At 40.8% G+C, this 12,131-nt stretch overlaps 1 protein-coding gene across 1 annotated transcript in view; it reads right to left on the reverse strand.

Annotated features, from left to right (window-relative positions):
* The window catches only part of myo15aa (myosin XVAa), a gene marked incomplete at its 3' end in the record, with an annotated part of 141,253 nt that overhangs the window by 70,931 nt on the left and 58,191 nt on the right, over positions 1–12,131 (reverse strand). The window contains 6 exon segments of the mRNA XM_083779210.1: positions 10–69; positions 1,615–1,641; positions 1,644–1,726; positions 4,614–4,657; positions 4,659–4,806; positions 7,453–7,525. Coding sequence (XP_083635336.1) covers positions 10–69; positions 1,615–1,641; positions 1,644–1,726; positions 4,614–4,657; positions 4,659–4,806; positions 7,453–7,525 — 435 coding nt within the window.

Raw genomic sequence — 12,131 nt, forward strand, 5'->3', positions numbered from 1 at the left:
CAAACAAACTGTCCAGGTAGCGGTCCATACCTCTCTGAGTCTGACCGTCACTGAATGCATCTGACTCCACTATATGCGCACGCAAATACACACACACACACACACACACACACACACACACACACACACACTTGGGGGATCAATGTTTTTGAAATTTGAACATGCAGCTTCTCTCCGGTATCGTTTTAAAACAAAAACCGTAATGGAAATGTAACATAAGATGTCTTGTTCTTCTCACTATACAGGGTATGCGTGTGACATCATCATAACACCTGGAAGTTATGCGGGAACCAGGGGGGCAGTCAGCCAGATATTTCGTGAAGCCTCATTTGAAATCGGTAGTTCATATAATGGCCTGTTGTGGCGCTGGACCGGACCCAAAATGCCCCATAGCTCCATAGAGGCCCATGTATTTTGGCCCAACTTCACCTAGACTGTATTACCTTAATAAACATGGTCATGAATACTTTCTTCTTCCAGTCACTAGTTTAAAGTCTCATTTCTAATGTCATAATATTCTTTTTGGAAAATTATGGTCCCATTAATTAAAAAAATGACCATAAAGAAAAAAAACCATCGCGTATGTTCTGAGGGGCGTGGCTACCATTACAGTCTATGATCGGGATTCCCCTCCCACTCGAGTCAAAATAAAAACCAACGGAGAAGAAGGGGGGGAAGTCCCGCCTCGTTGTCTGGGCAGCCAATGACCAGCTGGTATACAAAACGGAGCCAGCCAATGGCCAGCTGGTACCAAAGATGGCGACTTACATCAGGAATTAGCATATTATTACAGGCTTCATTTTACGTTCATGTTAGACCCGGGGAACGCTTTGTCCATATTTTTTACAGTCTATGGCGGGAACACTTACAGTACCGAGTGACAAAAAACTACTTTCTGGGGCCTCGACAGCCCAAACAGTACATCCACACAGATAACTCCTATTTGATTACATTAAACGACTTTAACCCCTTTTGGCCGGGAACCCATTTTGGTCTTAGCATTATGCTATGCTTTAGCTATTGAAAAATAGCAGATCTACAAGCTCATAGCGCGCCACTCGAGCTTGTAGGTCTGCTATTTTTGATTTATTTTTAATAATGTGGTGCAAATCATTGAATATATATTTCAGAGCGAAAATTTGTAACTAAAATATTTGCTTCTGGGGGAGGTCCCTGGAACTACATATTTTGAGATGGGGGTCCGTGGCCCAATAGAGATAATTCTGGGGGTCCTTGACATGAAAAAGGTTGAGCACCACTGACTTTTCAGAAAAATGTTAGGATTTAGAAGCCTTTTTTTTAAATCGACGTCAGTCCAAAACGGGTGTAAACAACATGTAAATTAACTTTGCCACTCAATTTGTCTGATCATAAATCTTCAAATCTTTCAATGAAGTCTGTATGAGAAACTAAACCTGAGCCTGACAACTTAAGCTTTCTTAACTTGTCCATAAAGATGAAGATATCGCCATGACCTAACTTCGCCAAGGAGTTCCAGCTGGTCAGCACTTCCCGCTCTTGTGACCAAGAACATTCTCACCCTTACAGTGTGTGTGTGATGTGTGTTGTGTGTGTGTGTAGTGTGTGTGTGTGTGTGTGTGTGTGCGTGTGTACCATGGCTGTAGTATCCGTCGGAGTCAGCAGACTGTAAGCTGGTTTGCTGCTGCTAAGAGGATGTAAGGCAGGCATCTCCTCATCGGAGTCAAAACCTCCTCCAAACAAAGTGCTGGGGAGAGAGGAGAGAGGAGAGGAGAGGAGAGGAAGGGGGGAGAGGGAAGGAGAGGAGAGGAGAGGAGGGGAGGGGAGGGGAGGGGGAGGGGAGGGGAGGGGAGGGGAGGGGAGAGGAGAGGGAGGGGAGGGGAGGGGAGGGGAGAGGAGAGGAGAGGAGAGGAGAGGAGGAGGAGAGGAGAGGAGAGGAGAGGAGAGGAGAGGAGAGGAGAGGAGGGAGAGGAGAGGAGAGGAGAGGAGAGGAGAGTGGAGGAGTGGAGAGGAGAGGAGGAGGAGTGGAGAGGAGTGGAGAGGAGAGGAGTGGGTGGGTGAGGAGAGGTGTGGAGGTGAGTAGGAGTGGTGGGTGTGGTGTGGTGAGGATGTGTGTGAGGAGTGGAGTGGAGAGAGGAGAGAGAGGAGAGGAGAGGCAGCAGGAGAGGAGAGGAGAGGAGTAGGAGGATCTTCGAGGGATCTATACAGTGATACGGTGAATGCACATTCTGTGATTGGCAGTTCGATAGCTTAATTTACACTTTATACTATAGTTTATGTTCCTTGTATACAGTAGGTGCTTGTATACTGTTATTAACTTGAAAAATAACTATAAAAAACACAGGAAATATAATAGTGTGTATCGTGAAACTGCTTAAAATATATTGTGATATTGTTTTATTATTATTATATGAGTTTTTACGCGTTGCTTCTCAACGCATATTCTATGATACCCTTTCATCTGAAAAGAACTAATGACAGAAAACAGCCGATCTACAAGCTCACAACACGTCGCGCTGCGTCGCCGTTGTGAGCTTGTAGATCGGCTGTTTCATCGCTTGCGCACACGCTTCCCACAGAAGACGAGCTGGCTTCGATATGGAGTCCGAGTGACTGAAACGGGTCGTGGCGACTTGAGCAGTGTCGCTTTTGGCAGCCGATTTTGAGTCATACTCTCTTGAATAGTTTTCATGTAGTTTTAGTCACATTTTAGTCACCTGGAATGTCTCATAAGTATCATAAGATCTTTGTCGACTAAATCTACGGTTGATTTAGTCGCACAAAATGTATTTTTTGGTGGTGTAAAATGACTTATACTGGATCTCTTGTCCAACCAGTTTTTGTTGACGAAATTGTCAGAATATTTAGTCTTAGTTTTAGTCATCATAGCTTCATTTCTTTTTAGCTTCATCTTCATTTAGATTCCATTCCGTTTGTGTCAGTGGAAAAAAAGGTAGTCGACGGGACATTTTTTTAGACTTGGTTTTAGTCTACGAAATCAACACTGCGACTGAGAACTTGATCAATCCATGGACTCAGGGCTTAAACCCATTCTGACCTGAGATCAGATTCATACGAGGTTTCCGCCAGACACACACTGGTCTGATGAACCCATTCTGACCTGAGATCAGATTCTAAAAAATGTCAGTCGTTCTTTCGATTTTTTCAAAAATAGCAGACCTACAAGCTCGATATGAGCTTGTAGATCTGCTATTTTTAAATAGCTAAAGCATGACGTGATGCTGACACCAAAATGGGTGCCCGGTCAGAATGGCTTAAAGACCAAAAAGAATCCCAAGACTGAAAATGTTTTTTTCCCCCCGCAAATCTGCACTGATCTTCTAATGGGAATTTTAGAATGCCAACTACAGTGCCAGATATATGCATTATTGTGTGTATACATATATATTCCTTCCACGAAGTGTCTTTGCTCACCAATGTGCTCAGTCTAATTCACGCAGCTGTCAATCTAACTGACTTGACTCCTCCACGCTGTCAGCAAAGGTATACTTAGTTGTGTGTCGCCCTTATGTTTTAGCGCGGATCCTTGTATGGACATTCAGTGTGGCGTCCTCTGTTAGGACAAAGACTATAAGGACTGTCTGAGAATGGGGTTGGGGAGCTTGCACCCAGAGGGGCTGCTGGAACAGGCCGTTCCTCACTCTCTGTATGTTGTTTCTCTGCTGAATCTTCTTAAAGGGACACTTCAAAAAAATATATGTAATGACGTTTAGAAGCTTTAGAACACTTTCCTGGGGGTATTTATGTGTGTAATATGTGGTTTTAGATATTTTAGATTGTAGCAGTGAGCCTGTTGTCTCTGATGTCATGGACACTGGGCTCACTTCCTTCCTGGACTACATGTTGTCTCAGTAAGACAGCTCTCCCCCTATCCACAAGGAGGAGCAGTGCACCAAATAATTATGGGAATTGTAGTCCAGGAAGGTAGTGAGACCAGTGTCCATGACATCAGAGACAACAGGCTCACTGCTACAATCTAAAATATCTAAAACCACATATTACACACATAAATACCCCCAGGAAAGTGATCTAAAGCTTCTAAACGTCATTAACAAATATTTTTTTGCAAAAAGGGTGAAGTGTCCCTTTAATACATTCTCAATACTTCACCCTGAAGAACTTTGTCATTCCTTCATTTTTTGGACGATTATATATGTAATCGACAGCAATCTCATTTAATGACCCCCTAGTATGAAATCCTCAGGACTGAAATCCCGTCCCCGGGACTGAGAACTTTAACCCATTCAGGGCTATACAAGCTCATAGCTCATGAGCTTGTATAGGTCTGCTATTTTTGGACTCACAGACTGGTCTTGGCTCTGACCCTGGACTATAGCCCATTCTGACCCGGGCACCCATTTTTGGTGTCAGCATCATGTTATGCTTTAGCTATTGAAAAATAGCAGATCTACAAGCTCATATCGCGCCACCGAGTGGCGCGATACGAGCTTGTAGGTCTGCTATTTTTTGTACAAATCGAAGAACGACTGACATTTTTAGAATCTGATCTCAGGTCAGAATGGGTTAATCAGACCAGCGTGTGTCCAGTGGAAAACCTCGTATGAATCTGATCTCAGGTCAGAATGGGAATAGGGGTCCTATAGAGGACTCACAGACTGGTCTTGGCTCGGACCCTGGACGGGTCCTCGGCGCTGATTGATAAAGTAGCTCTTCTGTTTGGGGAAGTCCGCCGGCAGCTCCAGGTCTGAGATCAGGTCCATCACGTAGTCGTGGCCCGCTAGCTCCACCCACTGGCCGTGTTCCTTCATCAGAATGGAGCAGCCCTTCCACCACTCGGACACGCCCCTGCATGACACACACAACACACACACAACACACGTGAACCAATCAGAATGGAGGGAGCAGCCCTTCCACCACTCGGACACGCCCCTGTATGACACACACACACAACACGTGAACCAATCAGAATGGAGGAGCAGCCCTTCCACCACTCGGACACCCCCCCTGTATGACACACACACAACACACGTGAACCAATCAGAATGGAGGGAGCAGCCCTTCCACCACTCGGACACGCCCCTGTATGACACACACACACAACACACGTGAACCAATCAGAATGGAGCCAGTGTTGTTTTTGGCAGCAAATTTCTATTTTAGTTTTAGTCATATAGTCTCCTGAATAGTTTTCACTTAGTTTTAGTCACATTTTAGTCACCTGGAATGTTCTAGTGTTTAGTCTAGTTTTAGTCGACTAAATGTCATAAGATTTAGTCGACTAAATCTACAGGTGATTTTAGTCGACTAAAATGTATTTTTGCGGGCCTTGTTGCCGTCATAATGACTTATTTTACACTTGCTGAAAATAGCCAATCTACAAGCTCACAATTGTGAGCTTGTAGATCTGCTAATTTCACCATGCAACCAAGTGTAAAATGACTTATACTGGACCTGTTGTCCACTAGTCCTTCCTAACATTTTAGTCTAGTTTTGTATTTGTCGACGAAATTGTCAGTAAATTTAGTCTTAGTTTTAGTCACCATGCATAGCATAGTTTTAATTTAGTTTCCATTTAGTTTTCTTCAGTGGAAAAAGGTAGTCGACGAACATTTTCGTTCTTAGTTTTAGTCCACCACTCGGACACGCCCTGTATGACAGACACACAACACGTGAACCCGTTATATTATAAGACCTTGACCTTGCATGAATCATGACCAGTTTTCTGAAAAAGACCTACGTTGCTATATCAGCCGTGCTCAAACCTTAATAAAGACCTACGTTTCTATATCAGCCGTGCTCAAACCTTAATAAAGACCTACGTTTCTATATCAGCCGTGCTCAAACCTTTATAAAGACCTACGTTTCTATATCAGCCGTGCTCAAACCTTAATAAAGACCTACGTTTCTATATCAGCCGTGCTCAAACCTAAATAAAGACCTACGTTTCTATATCAGCCGTGCTCAAACCTTTATAAAGACCTACGTTTCTATATCAGCCGTGCTCAAAACACCTTTTCATGTCATCAAGTAACCCAAAGGTTATTATGCACTAGCCCTTACCCGTTGTGAGACGGGCGCAATACCCCCGCCCCCCCCCCCCCCCTTGTGGCCGCGGGGGGTACTGCGCCCTGGGTGCGTTTTCGCTTTTTTAATTCACTAATAAATTCATTATTAATCATTAAAATGTGTCAAATCAAATCGAAAAAAGGGCTTCGTTAGGCCCTACATATTATTATGGTCAATGCCTGTGTGAAAAGTGGGAGTGATTGGTGCAGGCGGTGAGGAGCTACTGTGTGTCACAGTGACACACAGACACACAGACAGACACACAGACAGACACACATACACACAGACACACATACACACAGACACACATACAGACACACACACAGACACACAGACACACACACACACACACAGACACACACACAGACACACAGACAGACACACAGACAGACACACAGACATTGACTGCATTATAGTATGATGATTTGGCCGCCTACCCCCCCCCCCCCCCCCATGGTCCTCCCAGAAGCACTGCAAAGATTTAAGGTAAAAATAAATAAACGATCCAAACATGGGTCCCGACCCACTGTTTGGACGATCTACAAGCATTGTAGATTGTCTATTTCAGGGGTTTTCAAATCGGTATCGGTATCTCAAAATCAAATGATCGGAATCAGATCGGGATGTTTGGGACATCCTAGCCTGACCTAAGCAGAGACATTTCTGGCCTAGATGGGAGGGTCGCGTCTCAGAAAAGCGCGCACCCTGATTGGATCTCATCGATCTGTCCGTCACCCCCGGCCCCTCCTCTCCCCCCTAGTGCAGCGCTACGTCACATCATTTAGAGCGACGCCTATGCCGAAGGGTTGACTCCCACTTTTAGACTGGTTCAGCCCACGGATTTTTTCGCCGTCGCATTTTTTTCGTCATCGCATTTTTTTCGTCATCGCATTTTTTTCGTCATCGCATTTTTTCATCATCGCAGTTTTTTCAGCATCGCAGTTTTTTCATCATCGCAATTTTTTCGCAACATTGCAATTCACCCTTTGTCAGCCTTCCCAGCTCAGCCAGGGCAAAGTGACACAACTTTGCAATTCACCCTTTGCAATTTTGACGACACATCTGACAAAATCTGATCAAAAGAGACACGTTTTTTCAGCCCCAAAAGCTCAAATATTTATTTATTTTTTCAAAAACCACTTATTCTGACTTGCTTTTTTGTGCTGACACACACGGTGGTCTATATTGTGTAAAGAGTTCTTTACACTGCATACAGACCAGTACATGACCAATTCTTTTTTTTTTCAATTTTTTCGCAATTTTTTCCCAGCTCAGCCAGGGCAAAGTGACACAACTTTGCCCTGTACAGAGAATAGAAATAGATTATACCATGCAGCATTAAAGTACATTTGATTTGAAGTCTAAAATGATTTCGCTGATCCGCCATCGGACAGAAGATATAATAATTGTTAATATTTGTAGAACCTGTGCCGTAGAACGTCTCCTGCCAGGTCCTCCCCGCTGGTCCACGAGTGGGTTGGACAGAGAAACGACACACCTAGAGAGAGAGAGAGGGAGGGTGTGTGTGTGTGTGTGTGTGTGTGTGTGTGTGTGTGTGTGTGTGTGTGTGTGTGAGAGAGAGAGAGAGAGAGAGAGAGAGAGTGAGGGGAAAAAATGTTTGATTGATTCATTTACATATTGACTAAAATTAATGCGTAAACATACTGTAATATTTAGGGATGTCCCGATCCGATCACATGATCGGAAATCTGGTCCGATAATGTCAATTTCAAATGATCAGGAATCGGAACGGGTGATCGGGACCTCCCTAGTATCAATATTATATCCTCCTCCCTAGTATCAATATTATATCCATATCATGAATGGATATTGTCTGTGATTTTGGATATAGTAGGCTACTATTGTGATATGGCATAAGTGTTCTATAATGTAAAAATATATATATAACGGAAACGGGAAAAAATCGGTATCGGTATCTCAAAATCAAATGATCGGAATCAGATCGGGATGTTTGGGACATCCTAGCCTGACCTAAGCAGAGACATTTCTGGCCTAGATGGGAGGGTCGCGTCTCAGAAAAGCGCGCACCCTGATTGGATCTCATCGATCTGTCCATCACCCCCGGCCCCTCCTCTCCCCCCTAGTGCAGCGCTACGTCACATAATTTAGAGCGACGCCTATGCGGAAGGGTTGACTCCCACTTTTAGACTGGTTCAGCCCACGGCTTTTTCCAGGCTTTCATCTTTCGCGCAGACGAAATGAAGCCTGGGTATCGAGGGCTAGGGACATCCCTAATAATATTTATATATACCGGTAATCTGTCCATAGAGCTCACAAAGTGTGACATCACTGTCGCTAGAGGGCGCTATGAGTGAAAGCACATAGAGAGGATTGATTGATTGATTGATTGATTGCTTTGCATGCATTTGTATTAATTTACTGTGCAAATCAGTACGGTACATGTTCAACTGCATTCTGCCATTGTCAAATTGAGAGGCTTGGTGTTCTGCCAACTGATCCTGCCAATGCTATGAATAATGAATGATTATTGAAACGTCACTCATTTCTCCCGTGGGATAAATGAGCCCGGTTACACGACACCCTGTTGGTTCTCTCCTCAAGCGCGTTGCACTGTTTGTTTGTGTTTGATTTTTTTGTATTTTGCAAAGCAGTTTTTAACGGTAGGGTAAGGGTGATTTTATTTGGTTAAAATAAGTGTTACAAACATCTAAATTCGGAAGGCGGCGGTGGCTCAGGGGTAGAGTGCCTGGATGGTAACCGCAAGGTTGCCAGTTCGAACCCGGGCTCCCCCAGAGTTACTGTCGAAGTGTCCTTGAGCAAGACACTGAACCCTAATTGCTCCCGATGTGCTAGTTGGTGCCTTGCATGGTTTCCGCTGCCATCGGTGTATGAATGTGTGTGTGAATGGGTGAATGTAATGCACAATCTCTGTAAAGCGCCTTGGATAAAGGCGCTATATAAATGCACCATTTACCATGATATATTATATATTGCTATAGAGTGTTTGTTCAGTAACAGGAGTCTCCATGTCTCTCCTGCTTTTTATTTTATATATTATTGTTTTATCCCACGATTTTGTAACCCATTTTTCACCTCTGTGTCAATCATCTAATGTGATCCTGGGCTCTACACACCCTCCACCAACCTAGTCCCCATATATGGGGACAAGGGGGAGAGCAACGGACTTGAACTCATGCTTCCTTCATGCCTGAGTGTCCAAGTTGCTCCTTTACACCTGACAGAGGGGAGTTTCCCTGGTTGGACGTAGCGCGTGGAAGGAACACGTTATTCCCACCAGTTCCTTTCCCCTCCATCAGGCGCCCTGGCTGGCCAGGGGGAGGCAGTTTAGGTGACCAGGATTACTGCATGTTTTTTGTGAGGGTACCTACCCTAGGGGACACGGGGAGAACATGCAAAACTCCACACAGAAAGGCCCTTTCTCCAACCCCGCCTTCGAGTATGGGCACTGATGACGCGGAAGAGAAACACGCCGAAACACGCCGAACCCAGGAACCTTCTAGCTGTGAGGCGACAGCACTACCAACGGCAACTGTGCCACCGTGCCCCCCTCTCCTGCTTTTTATTAAACAGAAAATGTATTTCAGGTTGGGACACCATCCAATCAGGATAGAGAACGCAGTCAGGATTTAATTCCTTTTCATTTGATGATGTGTTTCTAATAACCTATTATATATTGGGTTGTAAAAAGTGTGTTTGTTTCTTATTATTATTTGTCATTTCTTATTATTTGTCATTTATTTATTACAAATCGAACAAATCTCACTGAACAAATCTCACTGCGGTAACGTGTTTGACAAATCGAACAAAATCTCAAATCGAATAAATCGAATCGAACAAATCTCAAATCGAACAAATCTCAAATCGAACATCGAACGTTGAACGTGTGTGACAAATCGAACAAATCTCACAACTTCAAATCGAACAAATCTCAAATCGAACAAAATCTCAAATCGAACAAAATCTCAAATCGAACAAATCTCAAATCGAACAAATCTCAAATAAAATTTGAATAAAAAAATAGAAAAAAAAATTAAAAAAAGGAAAAAAAAATTAAAAAAAACTCGCGCTATCGAGGAAGCGCGAGTTTTTTTTCCAATTTTCTCATTTCTCATTTCTTATTATTTCTCATTTCTTATTATTTCTCATTTTTTCATTTCTTATTATATTTCCTATTTATTTTCCTATTTTTTTCCAATTGTTATCTTTTTCCTATATTTCCTATTTATTTTCCTATTTCTTTCCAATTGTTATTTTTTCCTATTTTTTATTTTATTTTGCTTTCTTATTCTTTTCCTATTTTTTCCAATTTTTTTTTCTTATTTCTTTCTTATTATTATTTCTCATTTCTTATTATTTCTCATTTTTGTTTGTCTCAAATAGAAAAAAAGAAAATTGAAAAAAAAGAAAAAAAATCTAATTTCTTATTATTCCTCATTTCTGATTATTTCTCGCGCTATCGAGGAAGCGCGAGTTTTTTCTTATATTTTTTCAAAAACTCGCGCTTCCTCGATCCTCGATCATTTCTTATTATTTCTCATTGCTCGCGCTATCGAGAAAGCGCGAGTTTTTCTCGTGCTATCGAGGAAGCGTGAGTTTTTCTCGCGCTATCGAGGAAACGCGAGTTTTTGAATAGAAATAGGAAAATAAATAGAAAAAGTAAGAAACTCGCGCTTCCTCGATAGCACGAGTTTTTTTTTTTTTCTTTTTTTTTTTTCATTTCTCATTTCTTATTATTTCTAATTTTTTTCCAATTGTTTCTTATTTTTTTCTTATTTTTTCTTCTTATTATTTCTCATTTCTTATTATTTATTACAAATCGAACAAATCTCACTGCGGTTATGTGTGTGACAAATCTAACAAAATCTCAAATCAAACAAAATCTCAAATCGAACAAATCTCAAATCGAACAAATCGAATCGAACAAATCTCAAATCGAACAAAATTTCAAATCGAACAAAATCTCAAATCGAACAAATCTCAAATAAAATTTGAATTAAAAAATAGAAAAAAAATAAAAATAAGGAAAAATAAATTAAAAAAACTCGCGCTATCGAGGAAGCGCAACTTTTTTTTCCAATTTTTTTCCTCATTTCTCATTTCTTATCATTTCTCATTTCTTATTATTTCTCATTTATTATTTATCTTTTTTCATTTCTTATTATAATTATTTCCTATTTTATTTCCTATTTCTTTCCAATTGTTATTTTTTTCCTATTTTATTTCTCATTTCTCATTTCTTATTATTTCTCATTTCTTATTATTTCTCATTTTTTCATTTCTTATTATATTTCCTATTTCTTTTCCTATTTCTTTCCAATTGTTATCTTTTTCCTATATTTCCTATTTATTTTCCTATTTCTTTCCAATTGTTATTTTTTTCCTATTTTTTATTTTATTTTATTTCTTATTCTTTTCCTATTTTTTCCTATTTTTTTTCTTATTTCTTTCTTATTATTATTTCTCATTTCTTATTATTTCTCATTTTTGTTTGTCTCAAATAGAAAAAAATAAAATTGAAAAAAAAGAAAAAAAAATCTAATTTCTTATTATTCCTCATTTCTGATTATTTCTCGCGCTATCGAGGAAGCGCGAGTTTTTTCTTATATTTTTTCAAAAACTCGCGCTTCCTCGATAGCGCGAGAAAAACTCACGCTTCCTCGATAGCACGAGTTTATAAGAAATATAGTATATAAGAAAAAAAATTAAAACTCGATTTTTTTTCTTATTTCTTTTCCTATTTTTTCCTCATTTCTCATTTCTTATTATTTCTCATTGCTCGCGCTATCGAGAAAGCGCGAGTTTTTCTCGTGCTATCGAGGAAGCGTGAGTTTTTCTCGCGCTATCGAGGAAACGCGAGTTTTTGAATAGAAATAGGAAAATAAATAGAAAAAGTAAGAAAACTCGCGCTTCCTCGATAGCACGAGTTTTTATTTTTTTTCTTATTTTTTTCATTTCTCATTTCTTATTATTTCTCATTTCTTATTATTTCTAATTTTTTTCCAATTGTTTCTTATTTTTTTCTTATTTTTTCTTATTATTATTTCTCATTTCTTATTATTTATTACAAATCGAACAAATCTCACTGCGGTTATGTGTGTGAC

This window comes from Protomyctophum parallelum (assembly GCF_964188405.1).
Source record: "Protomyctophum parallelum genome assembly, chromosome: 13".
Taxonomy (NCBI): Eukaryota; Metazoa; Chordata; class Actinopteri; order Myctophiformes; family Myctophidae; genus Protomyctophum; species Protomyctophum parallelum.